The sequence below is a fragment of the Sminthopsis crassicaudata genome, chromosome 2, assembly GCF_048593235.1.
Source record: "Sminthopsis crassicaudata isolate SCR6 chromosome 2, ASM4859323v1, whole genome shotgun sequence".
Classification (NCBI taxonomy): Eukaryota; Metazoa; Chordata; class Mammalia; order Dasyuromorphia; family Dasyuridae; genus Sminthopsis; species Sminthopsis crassicaudata.
Genome location: NC_133618.1, coordinates 658,210,017 through 658,229,345, shown reverse-complemented (window position 1 = coordinate 658,229,345; position 19,329 = coordinate 658,210,017). Strand labels below are relative to the sequence as shown.

The 19,329-nt window shown below is 42.7% G+C and overlaps 1 protein-coding gene across 1 annotated transcript in view; it reads left to right on the top strand.

Annotated features, from left to right (window-relative positions):
* The window catches only part of CDH23 (cadherin related 23), a gene marked incomplete in the record, with an annotated part of 580,971 nt that overhangs the window by 401,954 nt on the left and 159,688 nt on the right, over window positions 1-19,329 (top strand). The window contains 3 exon segments of the mRNA XM_074284882.1: window positions 14,358-14,422; window positions 15,998-16,235; window positions 18,427-18,532. Coding sequence (XP_074140983.1) covers window positions 14,358-14,422; window positions 15,998-16,235; window positions 18,427-18,532 — 409 coding nt within the window.

Here is a 19,329-nt window from a genome sequence, read left to right as displayed (position 1 = left end):
GCTTTGTCAGGCCGAATTCCTCTCCTTGCCCTCTCTAACCCAGGCAGCTCTGCCCAGCCCAAAGTGAACGGCGCGTTCATAAACAGAGATCTTGGTCTCACCGGACCATTCATCCTCATGATGCCTCGGTCTCACCTCGGCATCTTTCCACCTCTGACTTCTCACCCCAGAACTGAAGATCATAGATTCATAGCTGGAAGGGACTTTAAAAGTCCAACCCTCCCATTTTACATGTGCAGAAACTGAGGCCAAAAACAGTTATCTGATTTCCCCAAGGTGACACCATTAGTAAGTGGGATAGTGGAGGAAAATGCATTATTTACAACCTTCCTCTAAAAAGAATAACTCCTTTAAATTTATTGGGAGAGCAAAATCAGCAGTGGTCAGTAGTTTCCCCTCATCTTCTGTGTAGAGGACTCCGTGTATTGACCACCAATATATAGTAAGTCTTGAAAAGATTTTCACTCAAAAATCGGTACAACAGGGGCAGCTAGGTGGAGCAGTACATAGGGCACCAGCCCTGAAGTCAGGAAAACCTGAGTTCAAATGTGGTCTCAGACGCTTAACACTTCCTGGCTGTGTGACCCTGGGCAAGTCACTTAACCCCTCTTGCCTTAGGAAAAAAAAAATAGTTATAACAAAAGGCAAGGAGAATTATGATTTGATCTATGGAGAAAGGAGTATCTATTAGGCAAGAAGGGCGTGTCCTATGAGGACTTACAAGGTATGGGAAAAAGTGATAATAATCATACAACCATGCAAGGTTTGTAACCAGTCAGCTTTGGCTCTTGGCTTTAGAACAGTTTGTTGTGTAGACAGAAATCAAAAGATGCAGTTACACCAAAATGGAGGCTTACTCTAAAATGGCATCCTTCCTAACAAGAGATTAGAAATAGATATTTCCTGTCTTTTAATTTTTCGGTTTAGGTCACTCTTTCTTGATCACCTTAATGGTAGAGTCAATATTTAAACCCTTATAACCTGACTACAAATGTCATGTTCTTTCTGCTACACTGCAGAACAAACTGAGAGATTTGGGGAAACTTATGTCTTCTTTGCCTCAGTTCCTTATTTATAAAATGAACGGTAGAAGGAAATGGCAAACCACAACGGTATCTTTGCCAAGGAAACCCCAAATGGGGTCAAGAAGAGTCGGACGTGACCGAAAAACAATTAGTAACAATATACCCACATCCATTTTCCTTCCTTCTCCATTATCAGTGATCTCTTTTCCTCAGTCAGACCTTGAGGGAGGGATCAGACCCACCCCAAATGCCTGCTAGATAATATTCTAGAGTGAAGACATCTGCCAGAGTTTGGATCCTCCTCAATATATTCCTGTGACTTTTCCCACCCCAAATACTTTGAATGTTTATTTTTCATTTTTATCAGCTGATATGTAATGGAAACTTATTCTCCAGCTGCCAGGTCTCTCTGAAGGTCCTTGCTTATTTTCTAAAGATGAATCGGGTCATTTTCCTGCAATTGTTTGTCGGTTTGGCATTGTTTTTCTTTTGTAATTTTATTTTTCATTTGTACTTTAGCTCTGATTCTGTTTTCCTATGAGCTTGAATCATCTTTGAAACATTTGACTTGCTCACACATTCAGCAGCTGCTACAATATCTCTAACAGTCATTGAAATGTGCTCCTTAAGAGCTATAATTTTTTGTACATTTCCTTGGAGAGATATTCTTCTTAAAAACCACAGAATTAAAACCATAACAAAAGAGCAATGAGTTAGGAGTATGGCACAAGATCTATCTCTTGGGCAATAGAGGATTAACTAAAAGGGGAATGATGGGGAAGCAGCTCAAGCCAGTTTTATCTGGTCAGGTTCATATGTTGTCACCCTGGTGTCAATGGAAGAACATATCCATAAGAATCGCTGCCACAAAATTAAACCATATTATAATTAGCATTTATACAGTGCTTTAAAAATTGCAAAGTATTGTTGATGTCCTCATGTCAACACTGGACAAAAAGAAGTCACACAGATAGTATCCAAGGCAGAATTTGAAGTTGGGTCTTCCTCTCTCTAAGTAGAGCAATTTATCCATTGTGCAACCTAGCTGTTATTTTTTAAATTTATCTATCAGAATTATTGCTTGTTTCAAATAATTCACACATCACTTTGTTATATATTGCCTTCTTTTCCCTTTATCAATCCTTTCCTCTATTTCCCTAACCATCCCATTCCCACTCCCTATTACTCAGCTTCCCTGATTGAGTGGGATTTCAATAGCATTCTCCGGTCCCAAGAACTTTCTCTTTCTCTGTGTTTGAGAAAACATAGTAACCGTGTTGATTATCCTGTCTGGCTTTCTATTTTGCCCTAGCACTCCATAGCCCTCTTATATTCCCATCTAGCCCTTCTAATGTTTCCCATTCTGAACCACAACTCTTTCTTGCTTCTCATGTGAAATCCAGATTTAGATACTTTTTTCCCATCCCCAAAGTCATAGCCCCATGCTAACATATATTAATCCCATCTCTACACAGAAACTCCTCCATCGTCAGCATCCCACAAGCCTTGACCTAGTCACACCTGAGGGATTCAGACATTATCACAGATACAACCGTATCCAGCTTTGTGAAACAACTCCTTTTCTCCCAGATTCTTTAGTGTTCCCTGTCATGTAGGTCTCAGCATAGAGTGACATAGTACAGCAACAAGATTGCTCCCAAGGACACACCCAAAACTCCAAGACAGAGAGAAGTCACAGAAACAAAAACCCCCACAGTGACAGGGCTTCTACATAAAGTAACTTCTCCTGGGTTGGTATAAGTGACTGACTCTAAAGAAAGACCATTGTATATAGATAGTCACACTGTCCTTACACCCAGTCTGGGACAGTGATCAGGATATTCTCTCAGTACCAGTATTTGGTGAAAAGGTATGGCTAAGAAACAGATTGTGAATGTTTGTAATGGAGAGTATTATTTGGGGGGTGGGGGGAGAAGGACTTGATTTAAAGCCAGGGTCTCCGGGATCAGTCTCCATGCTACCATTTGTGTCTATGTGATTGTGGACAAGTCATTTACCCTTCTCTGGACCTCAGTTTCATTTGGGTGGAGAGATTGGATTAGAAGATCTCCAGCTCTGAAATTTATAATTTCTATGAGATTCATTGGTATCCACTTGCTAGGAACTGGCTTTATTCTCAAAATGGTTTCATATTCTTTGAATTAGAGCCAGAAAAACTGAAACATTGTTCCATACTATCTAGAGTCTAGGGATAGACTATATGACCTTCCACCTCTAGAATGGCTAACTGACAGATTTTCCCCATCACGTGCCCTGAAGAGGCTTCCTACTCCACAAGGAATACAGCTGTGAGTCACAAAAAAATCAAAGTATAGAACAGAGCAGCAGGACCACTTAGCAGGCTTGAGGAGAAGAAAGCCCTTTCAGTTTGTACTGTCTCCCTCACCCTTCTCTGATCTGGTTCATTCTTTCAGCTTAAGTCCTTCCTTGCCTCATACCCACAGCCCTCCCTTAGCTACCTCAGAGGCCCCTCCAAAGCTTCCAAGACTGAAGTTAATCTCATACAGTTTAAAGAGTTATTCAGTGGGGCTCGGCGAATGATGAATGTTGAAACCATTACCGGCGAAGCACCAGGACTCCATGGAGCTGTTTAAAAATGCATTCTCCCATGTAAATTTCTGCTCCATCAATCCTTATGACATGTCAAACATTGCTATTGTTTCCTGAACAAATTGTACGACATGCCCTTTTCTGCAGATTTGTGCAGGCGAGTAGAACCACTCTCTGGCTTGGCTGCCACTTGTGCTCAAGACTGAGGGTAGCTGCATCAGCAGCTGTGCTCACATTGCTTCAGAGCAGAAACTCTAGGCAGAGCGGCCAGGCGTGCGTGCCTGGTGGGCAGTGCAGGGAACTGGGAGAAACATACCCAAGTGGCTGCTGGGGAAGTGTGAATGTGGCCTCAGGTGCAGTAGGAGAGACAGAAAGCACAGAGAGAGGTGGGGGAGAGAGAGAGAGAGAGAGAGAGAGAGAGAGAGAGAGAGAGAGAGAGAGAGAGAGAGAGAGAGAGAGAATATGCATGAATATGGGAAAGGGTGAGGAGAAATGGGAGTAGAAACACAGAAGGAGAAAGAAGATTTTTTAAATTTAAGATTCTATTGGTAGTGTAAGAGAAGAGAAAGGGATAAAGCCAGGGATAAAAGCTGTAAGATGAGAGAAGAGGTAATATGAGGATTTAAGTATAGGATATAAAAGAGAAGGTTGGGTATATAAGGATAAAATTAAACATGATGTAAGGTTGTAAGAGGTCATAAGGAGAAACGGGATAAGATCTGAGTACATGAGAGTATTAGAGTAGATTGGAAGTAAGGAAAGTCTTGAGTCATGTTCCCTACTGACCCATAAGTGAGGACGTGGGTAAGCAGGCCCTGAGAAATAGCTGGGATATTGAGCAGTAACAAAACAAGTCAGCATGAGGTCATAAAGGACGTGTACTGACTGGACCAACTACTATAGAACTGACATTGCTGGCAAGGGTATGTGGGAGGTGGGTTGAGAAAACCGTGTGTGCTCCAGAAGGGAGGCGAGGAGACTCACGGATAAATCTACAGATTGGTAGAGTGCCTCAAAAACTGTGGTCAGAAGAGACCGTCACAGACATTGAAGAGTTCCTTGATGTTGTGGAAAGAACAAAAGGAATGGTTGTTAAGTCCTCTATGCTTTCCAGAAGTGTCTTCTCTACATGAACACAATGTGGGTCATTAAAGGGAGCTAAAGATCACAGCATCGGGATTGTAAGAGACCTTGTGGCCATCTGGTTCAAAACAAACCTAAGAATCCCCCCTCAGTGAGGAGCTGTCCAGCTCCTAGATGAACTCCATTCCATCTGGGGAGAGCAGCTTCTCCTACCATCAAGTCTCAATGTGTCTCTTAGTATCTTCTTGTTGCTCTTGGTTCTCTAGTCTGGGGCTACACAGAACATGTCTCCTCTCTTTCCCACTTTACATCCCATGAAATAACTTGAGTTTGGCTGTTATATTTTATCTACACACAACATCACCACCTCTCCCAAGCCTTCCCATTTCTAGGCTAAAGATCCCCAGTATCAATTAATCTTTATATAGCATTCAAATGAATTTCTTCAATCATCCTGATTAACCTCCAGACACATTCCAAGTTCTCAGAATCCATCCTAAAAATTACATCCAGATTGACCACAATCCTTTATGACTGGCCTGTATTCTCTTGTACTCCTGGTAAATTAAGACCACTTAAAAGAGCCCTCAGAATGAGAATCAATTCTGGGAGTTGTAGGAATTTTCAAATGAGATTTTTTTCAGTTTTCTTTTATTCATTTTTATTGCTAACATTTGGTAGCAAAGGGCTCTCCAAATGAATAATTATGGGACAGATCACCTTCTCTACCAGGGAATAGAAAAGAAGTCTTATTTACCAGGAAACAGAAAAAAGAAAACTTCCAAATAAACTGTGTTGATTCATTAAAGGATAGTTTGCATATCGAACCAAGTCCCAAAAAGACTAGACATAAGAAAGAGTAGGGCCATTTTTCAAGTCTAGCTCAACACTGATCATTGGAATGGCAACTTTACCCTCCCCCAAAAGTGCCTTCTTTTTAAATAAAAGTTTCATTTCCAATGTGTTAAGGGTAATCCTTCCATTTTTAGGGGCTGCAGTGGCTAGTGGGGAAATAGGCATTACCTCTACTCCTAGATGAATGGGTTTGGTATTTTTTAAGCATTGTAATTGTTTAATGGAGCCAAAAGAAAAAGAAAAGGAGATTTAGAATGGGAGGAAAGAATCTGTCAGATTTCCTGGTTGCCAAATCTCACAGATAAGAGCCTGCTCTTCATGGTTATAGCTGGACTTCTAAGTCTCCTCTGCCCGTGTAGCTTAATGCTCATACAATGAACAAAGGAGCCGAAGTTTGACCGTGGGCTCAGTTTCTTTTTTTAATTCTTAACTGTCCTGAACCAGATTTCAGGGAATAGATGAAGATTCACTCAAAGGCTCTTAGTCAGTATTCTCTGTTTTGGGAGTGTCTCCCAACAGTGAGATAGATCAATGCCAGACCAGAACACATCTGGAATATTGATAGTCTAAATACCATATTTGGGGAGGACATTGAATTGTGAATTAGACAGGATTATGAGCTAGAACTGAAGGGAGCTCAGAGGTTCCACAAACTAGATCCCTTCATTTCCCAGAAGACAGATGCCAGAGAAAGACGTAGCTTGCTCAGGGTTACATGTGTTAGTGAAAGGACTGGGATTTGAACTTACAAGATCTGACTGTAGATCCAAAACTCTTCTCACTGTATCATCACTTCTGGACCATTTTGTGGCCACTAGACCTGCAGGGTAGAAACTTTTGACTTACTATAGCAAGCTAACTAATCCTCTCTCCTAGGAGTGTTAAAAAAATAAAATCAAGGAGAAGGAGTTGGGGTAGGGGAATAGCTAGAAAAATTTGGGAAAGAGTATAAAAAAGGCTTTGATTGAATCTCAGAAAGTTCCACCATCTAAAACTTGGAGAGTTCCCTCCTCCTGCCCTTCAGGGAGTATCTCACACATGCCACACCAGGTCAAAGATAGATGAGACAGGTGGGAAAGGAAAGCCTCAAGCCTCAAGAACCCTCCCAAACCCGAGACTTAACTTTAGGTCCTCCTTCCTTTTTAGGAATAATGTTCAAAAAGTAGGATTGTTTGGGGCCAAAAAAAAATTATCAAGGAGAACTGAGTCAGAAATTCTGTTTGGCTTGTCAAATTGGCAGAGGTGGTGAGAAATGGGGAGAAAGGACTTTGGTAGAAATTATTTGAGGGGGTCCCACAGAAATGCCACCCCTCCCACTTCCCTAAATGAAAGAACCCACTGGGATACCTCTTGGCCAAAGGAAAAATTCCCTTCTCTTCCCGCTAACTGTAGACCTCCCCTTGCAGTAGCCATGATTGGCACAGCAATATTCCCTTACACCTCAGATGTCACTGCTAACCTTGCTTTAACCTTTAGTGGGTTTTTTCCTCTTCTCCTGTGTATTTTTTTCCTTTTTTGTCAGCAGAGGAAAATTATACTTTGGCTAGCATTGTCCATCACTAAAATAAGCACTTACAAACACAATTATAAAGACCCAAATGAGGGAATTAGTTTTGCTAGTAATAGCAACGTTCCTTAGTGTTTTTCAAGATGCTTTATAAATCATGACCTCATCACCAGTCAATCTCAATGGCCTTGTTCTCACCACAAGCCACCCACTTCGATGGGGTATACGGTAGGAGTTGAATGGTCCGTCACCATTGTCTTTCCAAAGTCATAGAATGTTCCATTAAAAGATAGTTGATGGGGGAGAACTGAAGAAGCAGATATATTCAGAGCCCTGATTAGACAAGAAGGGATTCTGGGTCAATGACTGCAATTGTGACTTTAGTTTTAGTGCCTTGATTCTTGTGATGCTGGTGAGTGGTACTTATTATGAGCCGACACCATTTTGGCATGTGTGTATGGCCACACGTGAATGCATCTTCCCAAAGAAAATATTGTACTAGATTTGATTTGATCAAAGAAAGGAGAAAATGAATCTATATGATTATAGAATTAAAACTGGAAAGGACTCTCAAGATAATATATTTCATGCTTTTGGGTTTTTTATAAAGAAATCTAGGTCAAGTGCTATGAAGTTATTTGTAATGTTACAAGGTAGTAAATGGCAAAGCTGGCATTGAAATTCAGGTCTTCTAACTCCAAATCAAGCATGTTTTCCCATAACATCATTCCGTAAATTAGGAACCAGACCCAAGTAAGTTAAAGTCTGCTCCTTGGATCACCTTTTGGGCTGGTTTTCATAGGCATCTTTCCCTGGACTCCTCCGCCAACCTGGCTCGTAGAGAAAATATCACGAATCATTGAAATCCACAATGATCTCAGACCATTCGGGCATTTGGGGAACTTGAAGGTTTCAGAAAGAGTCAGACAGGCTAATAATGTGTAAGGCAATAGACCTTTATTATAGTTGGTGTGTTTTAAATCACACAAGAGTTACCCAGGAGACAGGGTTAAGGGGGAACAGGGGTAAGGGAAAATGATGCCATAGAGGGAGGGGCTCAGTAACCATAGGAAGGATGAACTACTGGGCCTCAGATGAAATGAGATTTAGGAAAATAAGGAAATGGGAAGTGGAATTTAGCAATAATCTTATTAGCAGCCCCAGTATTCCCTTGCACTTCCAAGTCTTCCTTCCAGGTGGAGTGCAGGACAACTCAGTCCCCACCAAAATAGGTTGATAATGCAGCCAAAGGTTGATAATGGTGGGTTTTATAGGGAGCATGAGAATTGGGGATGTCTGCTTCCCTATATCTAGTGTCAAGAACAGGGAGACCTTAGGGGCTGGTCCCCTAGTGTAAAAACAAAGGGTGTAGTATCTTCTAGTAAAGAACAGAGCGGATGAGAGATGGAAATATTAAACAAAAAGCATGGGAGGATCCAGAGTCAATCCAGGATAAACCAGTCTGTCATAAATGCTCACAAAGTTTGGGGGGGGCTATGATAGTAGACAATGCAAAATTCTCATTTTAGCCACTGGTTTCTGCTCCCTTGGACATCATGAGACCTTTCACTGCAGCTATAACAAAAAGAAGAATATACTCATATCCTTCCCCCACCCCATCCTTACAACAAAAAGGCTAGGATAATTTAAATAACTTTTCACTTGCTATGAGTATGTTATGCCTTACTCTGATTCTTTGATTAAAGTATTTGTAAAATTGCTTTTTTTAAAATGTAGTGTAGGTCTTAGAGGTGCCAGCAGGAAGTAGTCATGCTTGGGTCCTTCCAGCTAGAATATTTCTTCATGTATCCAAAAACCTATCAATCAAGCAGTATTTATTAATCATCTGCTCTGTGTGTCACTGACTCTCACTGAGCCTTGGTTTTCTCCATCTAGAAAGTGAAGAATTTGGAGCAGATTAGCAATTTGGTCCCTTCTAAGTAAGTCCACATCTATGTACCAAGACACCATCCTAGGCACCAGGGACATAGAGAAAAATTGACAAGAACGTCGCCTTTCTGGTCAGAGAATCTGAATGATTATCCAGCCTCTGATAACTACTATCTGTATTAGCTTGAGGAAAGCCTTTCAATAATGTGAGCCTCAAATTCCTCATTTTTAAAATAAGGGGGTTGAAATAGATGGACTTGAGAGTCCCTTCCAGCTCTAGATCATTGATGTAGCTCTTTAAAATCTACATAAATATTATTTCTTTTGATCCTTATGATGACTTTCAGACATAGGTGCTATTATTATTCCCATTTTAAGATGAGGAAGCTGAGGCTGAAAACATTTAATGTGACCTTCAGGTCACACAGCTGGCTGAGGCAGAATTGAAATTCAGCATTTATTAAGCACCTGTTATGTGCTAGGTACTGAACTGAGCTCTGGAAATACAAAGAGAGGCAAAAGATAGTTTTCCCCTCAAGAAACTCACATTCTAATAGACTCTGATGTCCAGCAATCTTTCTTTCCACTGGAGCCCCTAATCCAGTAATGTGGGAATAATTGAAAAAGATTGGAAGTTATGGGGACAAAGTTCAGGAGGCCCTCATTGGGAAATAGGAAACTGGGAAAACATTAAGGGGTTTGGGAGAACTCTCTGTAAAGTTGCCATTATACTCTGCCTTAGATCAGAGCAGAATGAATGTGGAACTGCCTTCAGGAAGCTAGAACACTGAGCACGGAACCCAGATGCTCTAATTCCTTCTCTAGTTAAAAAAGGCAAATATAATCAGGTGGTAGCCTGGATAAACACCCTAGTATCTTTGAGAAGAATTTGTCCCTTTCTCTCCATGGGACCACTTTGAGATAAAAATGATGAGTATTATAAATGATAGTAACATTAATACATGTCTCAAATGCTTTAAGATTTGGAAAGTATTTAACAAGTATCTTATTCTGTCCTCTCAAAGTCCTGGAAGATAGATTCTCTTATTATCCCCATTTTATAGATGTGGAAACCAAGGCAGAGAAGTTGAATGCCCTACTCAAGGTCACACAGCTAGTGTGTCTGAGACTTGATTTGCACCCAGTATTGCTGACTCGGGTCCAGCACTCTATCCGGATATATTCAGGGTCAAGTCTATAAGTTAAGCTGCCCCAAATTGTTGGAAATGCTAACTTGGAAGGCCCCAGAGCTTCTGACCAGCTAGAGGAGGCCCCTGATGACTGGGAGCAATCCTGCTCATTGCTGCTGGCCAGGAGAACCCCCCTCCCAGGAGAACACTTGCTTCAGGTCTGAGTTGTCCCCATGGGGAGATGCACTGATTAATAGAACGCATTATGGATGGTGACAGAGAAACAGGAAGTATAACAAGCCCAATCATAAGAAAACAAGGCTATTGCCAGGCTGGGCAGGCGTGCTGGGATCCTCCTGGAGCTGGGGCAGAATGCTCAGGGACATGATGCTTCCCCCTGAGGTACAGTTGACGTCACAGAGGGCTCGTCCTCTGGCTCTGTCCCCCAGAGCGCAGAGCCCGAGGCCATGAGTCTCTCTGCCAGCAATGGTTCTTTGGATAGCTTTGATTGGAACCTAGGGGTGCTGGGGGATAGCCCATGTGGCAGTGTGGAGCAAGGTAGGAGTCTTCCTTTACTGAGTGTGATGGGAGACCCTCCTGATTCCAGGCTGGAGGGCAGGGCCAGCAGATTCAGAGCACCATTCCTCCCTCCCAAACTAGAAGAAAACAAAAGAGTAGGTACATACACAGACATGTGCACTTACACACACACACACACACATGCATACTGATTCTCCTCCTGCAACCACTCTTTTTTTTTTTTTTGCACTTTACTGGTTCTGCCTAATGTGAGCATCCACCAGTGGTCTGACCAGGGTCCTCTTCTTTCCCCTCCACACTCTGCTGCATCAGTCTCTTTTACTCCCACAGTTCCACCACAGACCCAGAACATAAAGGTGTCTCAGAAAGTATCTAGTCCAACACTCTCCATGTTTCAGTTTAGAAAACTTAGACTCAGAGAGAGTCAATGATTCCCCAACATCACACAGATAGTACCATACCCATAGGATTTGAACTCAGATCTTTTGGGTCCTTAAGCAGTGATCATTCCACTGTACCCCATCTCCCATATCGCCTACTCAGGTGTTTCAGTCCTATCTGACTCTCTGTGAACCCACTTGGGGTCTTGTTGACAAAGAATCGTTTGCTATTTTGTTCTCCAGCTCATTTTACAGATGAAGAAACTGAGGCACACAGGGTGAAGTGACTTGCCCAGATTTACCCAGCTAGTAAGTGTCCAAAGTCAGATTTGAACTCAGGAAGATGAGTCTTCCTGACTTCAGGCCAGCTCTATCCACTGAGACACCTAGTTGCCTTATACATATATGGATACATGTATCTATTGATGAGATACATGTATATACATACAAAACACTCTAAAAAACTTAAATTGCTACAAATAGCACTTCAAAGAGTAGTAGTATTAATAGTACTAGTACTAGTAATACTAGTCTTAGTGGTCATAGTAGTGGTTGTGATGGGGGTTGAAGTCCCTTTAAGATTCCTTTCTAATTGCCCAACCTATGGCTGACCTTGATTCACAAATCCTGGTCAAAAGCACTCTTTGAATATCCGGGCCCAGCCCCACTATCAGCTCAGCTTTCCCCAGCCCTCACCTGATCTGAGCTAACTGAAAAGCCCGCCAAGAACTTGGGGGTACCGCCCATCATTTTCTAGGTATAAAAGAAAAGAATCGGAGCGCTCTCTTGGCAGGAGCCCTCCCAGCCAACACATGGTATCTTCCATGCCATGTAAGGGTCCCTGCCCGCCCAGCGGCCACCTCTGGCCCTGGTGTCTTTCTAACTGAGCTTTACTTCTAAATTTCTACAATAAACCTTTTATTTATCAATCTAGGTTTTCGGGCCTGTAAATTCATTTACAGGGGACACTGCACCTCATGGGATTATCTTACTATCTATGTGCCAAGAAATGGGTTCCCCCTTTCCTTTCCCTCATTAGTTGTATAGTAGAATAGTAATAGCAGCAGCAGCAGCACCAGCAGCACCAGCAGCAGCAGCAGCAGCAGCAGCAGCAGCAGCAGCAGCAGCAGCAGCAGTAGTAGTAGTAGTAGTAGTAGTAGTAGTAGTAGTAGTAGTAATAGTGTAGTATACAAGACATCTCTCTCTGGGTACTGACATTTCAAACCAATCCTGTTCAAAGCTATGTCTTCTCACTTCTCTATGTCTGCCACAGGTATCAACACTTGCCCCCTGCCTCCTGATTATAACCATGGCATTATGGTGGCTTTTCCCTTTCCCTCATTTCTCATACTCAAAGAGTCACCACATCTTGAGAGTCCCCAGCAGCCACCCTCTTGACAATACGGTGTAAAGGAAATAACACGCTCCTTCTGCCTTTCTGCCATTCTCTTTTTCCTTTGCTCTCATGCTTCTTCTTAGCATCTCCCCTCACCCTAATTCACTCTCCCCAGCACCTGGCAGGACCCCTTAAGCAACATGCAAGTTTTTCAGCTCATTATTATTCAATTTCTCTCCCTTTAAAATAGAATTCCTTCCCTTCTTTGTCCACCACCTTGGATATCCATATTTCATGCGGTCATTATATGCATGACATTAAAGCTCTTATAAATCTCCTGTGGCTAATGTTAGAGACATGAGAAACTCTTAGCATCTTCAGGGATGTAAGTGAGTATTTGAGTGCCTACCTGTCACAAGGCATGCGCAAAGGAGAAGTCAGTGTCTGAGAGAAGGAAAGGGGGAGGTGAGGGAGAGGAGAGGAAAGGAAAGGACAAGACTAGGGGAGGGAAAGAGAGGAGGGAAGGGGAGATGGGAAGAGGGGAGGGCAGAAGAAGGGGAGAGGAGGAGGGGAGGGAAAGGGAAGAGAAAGGAGAGAAGAAGAGGAGAGGGAAGGGAAGGGGAGGGAAAAAGAAAGAAGAAAAGGGAGGGGAAGAGAACAGAGGGGAGGAGGAGAAGAGAGGAGATGGGAGGGGAGGGAAGAAAAGAGTGGAGAAGAGATGGAAAGAGAAAAGAGAGGAGGGGAAGGAAGAAGAGAAGAAAGGAGAGGGGGAGGGAAAGAAAGGAAAGAGAGGGGAAGGGAATGGAGGGGAGGAGAAGGAAAAAGAGGAGGGAAAGGGGATGAGAGGGGAAGAAAGGGGAGTGGAAAAAAGAAGGGAATGGGAGTGGAAAAAGGAGGAAAGGGAAAGGGGAGGGAAGAAGAGAGGAGAGGAGGGGAGAGACAGAACTCCATGTTCTCTACTCAAAAATCTTCCACTCCAGTTCTTCCTGTCATTCCCACCTTGCCCATAGGTATAATAGATATATCCATTAAGCCGGTTAAGCAGCTAAAAGTCCCCTCCTGCAGTAACCTTCACATTTAAGCGCCAACCCACCTTTTCTCATCTTATTCCACAATACACCATTCACACATTCTACTTTGCAGCCACACCAGCCTTCTTGATGTTCTTAGCACACCATAACCCATCTTCTACCTCCCTGCCTTTACACAGATTGTTCTCATGGCTGGAATGACCTTAAATCACAGCTCTGCTACTTAGTACCTGTGTGATGTTGAAAAGGTCATTTAGACCTTTCTGGGGCTCAGCTTCTTCTTCTGCAAAATGGCCTCTAAAAACTCCTTTAGACACATCTGTGATCCTCTGGAAGCACTGGCTCACTCTCGAACCCAAGACAGCATGGGTCCTTCTAGCCTGTATTCTCTGCCTGAAAGTGTCATCAGGATGAGAGTAGAATATTAGGTTCCTGTTCTGATTCTCCTAGTAATTTGTTGCTAATCCCACTGTTAACCTATAGATGTTGGGTTAATCACAGGGCCTGCCTGGGTCTCCATTTTCTCATTTATTAAATAAGGAGAATAATGGCTGAGACATCTCCTCTTCCCTCTTCCCCTTGGGCTGTTGTAAAGATAAAGTGGAAAATTCTGTGACCAAGTTAAAGATACCACCAAAAGGTAATATGCTCACGAGCTTTATTCCCAAGAGAAGCAGGTGGCAGGTCTCTCCCCAACCTTGCTGTGGAGCCAATTTTCAGATGCTAATTACACAAGTCAGAGCAGAATTTTAAGGTATTGGGTCCCAGGCACTGGCATTGGTCCAAGGGTGTTTTTTTTTTATTTGCTCTATATTACTAGTCAGAAGGAAGGGGAAAAGAAATAGGGATCTCATCAAAAAGTTCTCCCATTTCCTTCACTCTAGCCTGTGGGCTATAGTACTGGGTGTTCACTGGGCAGATGACTGCTCTGGCAGCTAGATCCTTCTTGGATTTTAACTTCTGTTTTGCTATGTCTGGCAGTTATGAACACTTGCTCTCATCTTTTAAGGCAACAGACAATGACGCAGGCAGCTACGGAGATGTCTACTACTTCCTCAGTGATGACTCTGACAGGTGAGATTCATCCCAGGTATCTTTCGATGCTGCGGGTTGGGGTGGTGGTTTCCAGCGATCAAAGCAATGGGCTACCTGAAAGCTTCTGCTTCCCCTTCTCTACCCCACCCTACCCAGTTAATGAAATAAACTTGGTCAACTCAGTTCAACTCTGCAGGCTTGTATCCATAAGAAAGACAGGGCTCACATCCCTACATCCTGATGGAGCTTAAAAGATGAATAAACAGGTCTAGAGGGAGCTTAGACAATAAATAGCATCACATCTCTAGAGTGTTTGGAATCTGCCCAAAGAAAAGTGCTTTAGAAATCACCTCTCAGTTATCCACACATGGATTATTCACTTAGGGTTATCTACAGGAAGGGTTAAATCCCAGGTAAATTCCCTCAGGTAGCCAGCAAAATCAAGCACACTGGAATAGGATGACTAGACAATAGTTCACAGGTAAAGGGTCCAGGGGGATTCATGGAATACTAATTCATTCTGAGTCAACAGAATGGCAAGAGAACACCATGCTTCTCTTAGGTTTCCCTGTTCGTCCTGACTGAAAGCTTTCCTGATTTCCAACTTGAGACCTGTCTGCCAGAGCCCAGATATCAGCATAAATGTCAACTGACAATTGAGTGAAAGTTCCCATAAGACCCACTCCCAAGGAAGAAAACTTAGAAGAAAGGAATGGAAGATCTATTTCATTTTCCTGCCTGTTTCAATAGCAAGGTCAAAGAGCTACCAGCCAAGAGACTCCAGCTTCTCACACACCCTACTCTAGGGAAGAGACAGGGAATGTCTGGCCCGTAGGCAACAGATAAAATCATTTAGTCTGGCCCTGTCAAGGTAACTACGGGTGATGATGAGCTGAAAGCATCTCCCACTGCTTGAGTTTCTAAAGTTAATCATTTTATATGGCCGACAAATAAGGTTATAAATATCCAAATGGCCCTTGGCAGAGAAAAAGGCTCCCTACTCCTGCTCTGGGTAAAGGTGATCATTTTTCCTAGCTCATTACCCTATCTACCATTTCCCAAATGGAAACGTTCAGATTCAGAAAGGTTTAGCACCTTCCCTGAAAAAGCCAGAGTCATAAACAAGAATCCAGGAGTCATGGGATAGATATTCTCTTCACCAGCTCATATTAGTTCTCCTGCTATAGACCAGATCCAGCCATTTGGTCCGTTGATGTCTGATTGACGATAAAGTAGATTGAACACAGTCTTGGAAATAAACTCCCATCTACTTGTCTTACAAGAAGAAAAAGAATGATGACTTCAAATTTCATTCACTTTTCTTTAAATGTAAAACTGTTTGATTATACACGTATAACCTATATCAGATTGCTTGCCATCTTGGGGAAGGAGGGAGAGAAGGGAAAAAATATCTGGAGCTCAAAACCTTATGAAAGTGAATGTTGAAAACTATCTTTATATACGATTGGAAAAAAATAAAATACTATTAAGTGGAGAAAAATATAAAACTGCCTTGGTGGGACATGGGGAAGGGAAGTCAACTGCTTAGCTTGTGTCCTTATTTTCTTGACTGCCTTAACTCAGGGATTTTTCCCATTTCCCTACTGGGTTCAGGTTCTCTCTGGACAAGGACACAGGCCTTATCACACTCATCGCCAAACTGGACTACGAGCTGATCCAGCGCTTCACGCTGACCGTGATTGCCCGAGATGGGGGTGGTGAGGAGACAACGGGGAGGGTCCGAGTCAATGTGTTGGATGTCAATGACAATGTCCCCACCTTCCAGAAGGATGCCTACGTGGGGGCTTTAAGAGAGAATGAGCCTTCAGTGACGCAGCTGGTGCGGCTCCGGGTAAGAAAATCCCCTTGTTGGGAAGATGGGGTGGGGGGGGAACTCTACCTCTAAAAAAGCATGGAAAAGCACATCTACCCCCAGAGGATTGTGTGGTTGTGGTCTCTAAGGCTGTTTTTTCCTGATCTTTAGCTTCCTTTTCTCCTTCAAAACCCTCTAAAACTAAAGGAGACAATAGATTCTTCCTCTAAAACAGAGATTTGTAACGGTCACAAACCTTTGGTAGTCTGGAAAAACCTAAGAAGCATGTTTTTAAATGCAAAAAAATATAAAAGATTACAAAGGTAATGAATTATATTGAAATACAGTATCAAACCTTTTTTTAAGTTCACATACTTCTCATTAAGAACCCCTCATCTGGGGGCAGCTAGGTGGCGCAGTGGATAGAGCACCAGCCTTGAATTCAGGAGGCCCCGAGTTCAAATTTGATCTCAGACACTTAGCACTTCCTAGCTGTGTGACCCTGAGCAAGTCACTTAACTTAGCCTCAAAAAAAAAAAAAAAAAAAAAAAACCCTCATCTTAGATCAGATAGACCTCAAGCTCTGCTTTCAGCAGGAAAAGAGTCATTGCTCTTGAGCTGGAAAGGACCTCAGAAGGCATCTAATTCTCCTTCCTCTTTTTATTGATCAGGATACTAAGGCTTAGGGAGAGATGGAAGGAGTCTATTCTAAAGGCTCACAAGTAACAAGTGTAATGATGGAATTCAGAGAAGGGATATTAGAGGTTTTATCTGGCTTTTTACTGATGGGGAAACTGAGGCCAGAAAAGGTGACTTAGCTAAGATTACAAAGAGTGACAAAGGTCTATTTAAATATTAGGACTTCAGATCCTCTGCTTTCCTCCCCACCATGCTGCCTCATGGAGTAGGAATCAGCTATTATGGAACTGTGGAATTTCTCTTGGTCAAGCTAGATAGCAACCAATTACTGTACCATATAGAACAAGTACTGAGGTGCCTCCACTGATAACGCCACAGTGATGGTCTACATCCATCATAGTAGGAGAGCAAGGATTAAGCAATTAATCCCAAATCACATTACTAATTAGTATGAGCTAAGGTTAGACCTCTAAGACAGCTACGTGGTACAGTGCATACAGTGCTAGGCCTGGAGTCAGGAAGATTTGAATTCAAATACAGTTTCAGGAACTTCCTCACTATGATCCTGGGCAAGTCACTTAGCCCTGTTTGCCTCTGCTTCTTCCTCTGTAAAATGAGCTGGTGAAAGAAATGGCAGACTATTGTAGTGTCATTGTCAGTAATCCCCAAATGGGATCACAAAGAGTGAAATACAACTAAAATTGACTGAACAGTAACAAGATTAGAACTCAGGGCCTCGGACTTCTCAGTCAGATGGTGGTAGGTATATATAAGTTACAGAGACTTCTTCCTAACACACCTCTGCAATGCATTTTTGGGGTCATTTGGTTCTAGTCAGTTGGCATGCAGAGCCCTTTAACCACCTGCTAAGATATGCCCCACCATGAGAGGGGATACTTTCTTTTAGTTCTCGTATTCGTAGGAATGGTTCTGGGTGAGAAACTTAGAGGGTTCTGGGGGAAGGGAAGGATGTGGAAGCTGCAGCCCATCTGTTCACCCAAAAGACAAAGGGGCCATGCTACCAAAAAAAAGAGTTTAATGTGAAAATTATTCCTTAACATGACTGCCTCATGGCAGTAGAGTCTGGCCCTGCTCTCCAACCCCTCCTCTCTTCCCCATCCCTCCTGCCATCATTCAGAGAAACTCTGTGGGACCCATCAGGCCCAATTATGTTCAGAGTGATGGGGGCTTCCCTGAAGGCCTTCTCTGGAGTTGGTGACAAGACTGGAAGGAGGCTAATGAATTCAGTGAAATTGGAAGACAGAGGAGGGACAAAGGGGGAGCAAGTGGTAAATGGTTCCATCCCATATGCCAGGAGCATCTCCAATCACAAACTTCTCCAAGCTTGGACAGATGTCCTGGAATAGTGTGCTCACTGAAAGGAAAGGTGACTCCTGTCTGAGGGCAAAAAGGTCATGGAATTCTAACATGAGGTCTGCCTTGAAGGGGATAAGTAAGAATAAGGTCTCTCTTATTGGGGGACCCCCTCCTCCTCACACCTGAACAAATAAAAGGCTGCTAGTCTCAGAAGGAATGTCCTTGGCTTTGTGCAGCTCTGGGGTCACACACTGTCCTTCCCACCTCTCTGCAGGCAACTGATGAAGACTCTCCCCCCAACAACCAAATCACCTATAGCATTGTGAATGCGTCTGCATTTGGCAGCTACTTTGACATCAGCGTCTATGAGGGCTATGCAGGTAAGTGTGGACAAGAGCTTTGGGCCTTGGAATGAGAAAGAAAGAAGGAGCTATGGCTCCTCTATTCACAATTCAGAGATTTAGTCCCCACAGGAGGGGAAATGGTCTTAAGATAACCACCTTGGTGGTTCTTCTCAAATCAAGAGTAGATTGGTAACTGGGTTAGGATTGAATGAGTTCTTCCTTAGGTATTGACTCCCTAATGAGTTGGGTTATTTTATCTCCCTCTTAAATCATGTTAGAGTACTTCTATTGGTTCCCTTTTGTCAGAGCTGCCTTGGATGATTCTGGAGTACATCCAGAGTAGGGCCTTAGGAAGCCCCTAGGCAAAGTTAGAAGGAAGCGAAGCTTATTTTCAGCCCACCACCCATTCCTCAAAGACAACCAAAGTCCTCAAAATTCTTCTTTGAAGCTTCCTAGCTAGCTCTATGCAAAAGTCTATGACCTTGATCTTTCCTTCCTTGAAACACACACACACACACACACACACACACACACACACACAATTATTCACCATGTTTATTTGAGAACTATGAGAAATAATCAAGAAATCATAAAGGAAAGAAAAGAAAGAAGGTTACATGAGGAAAAGTGGTAGGAAGAGAATTCCTACCTTTACCTTGCTGGGTTTGCCTCATCATGGGACTCTGGGTTTTAGAATTCAAAGGAGCTTTTGCAATTCTTGTTCAAGCGGTCCATCCTCATCTTCAACAAGCTTTTTTGTAATAGTTTTTTTTAATTTTTCCAAATACATGCAAAGATAGTTTTCAAGATTCATCTTTATAAAACCTTGTGTT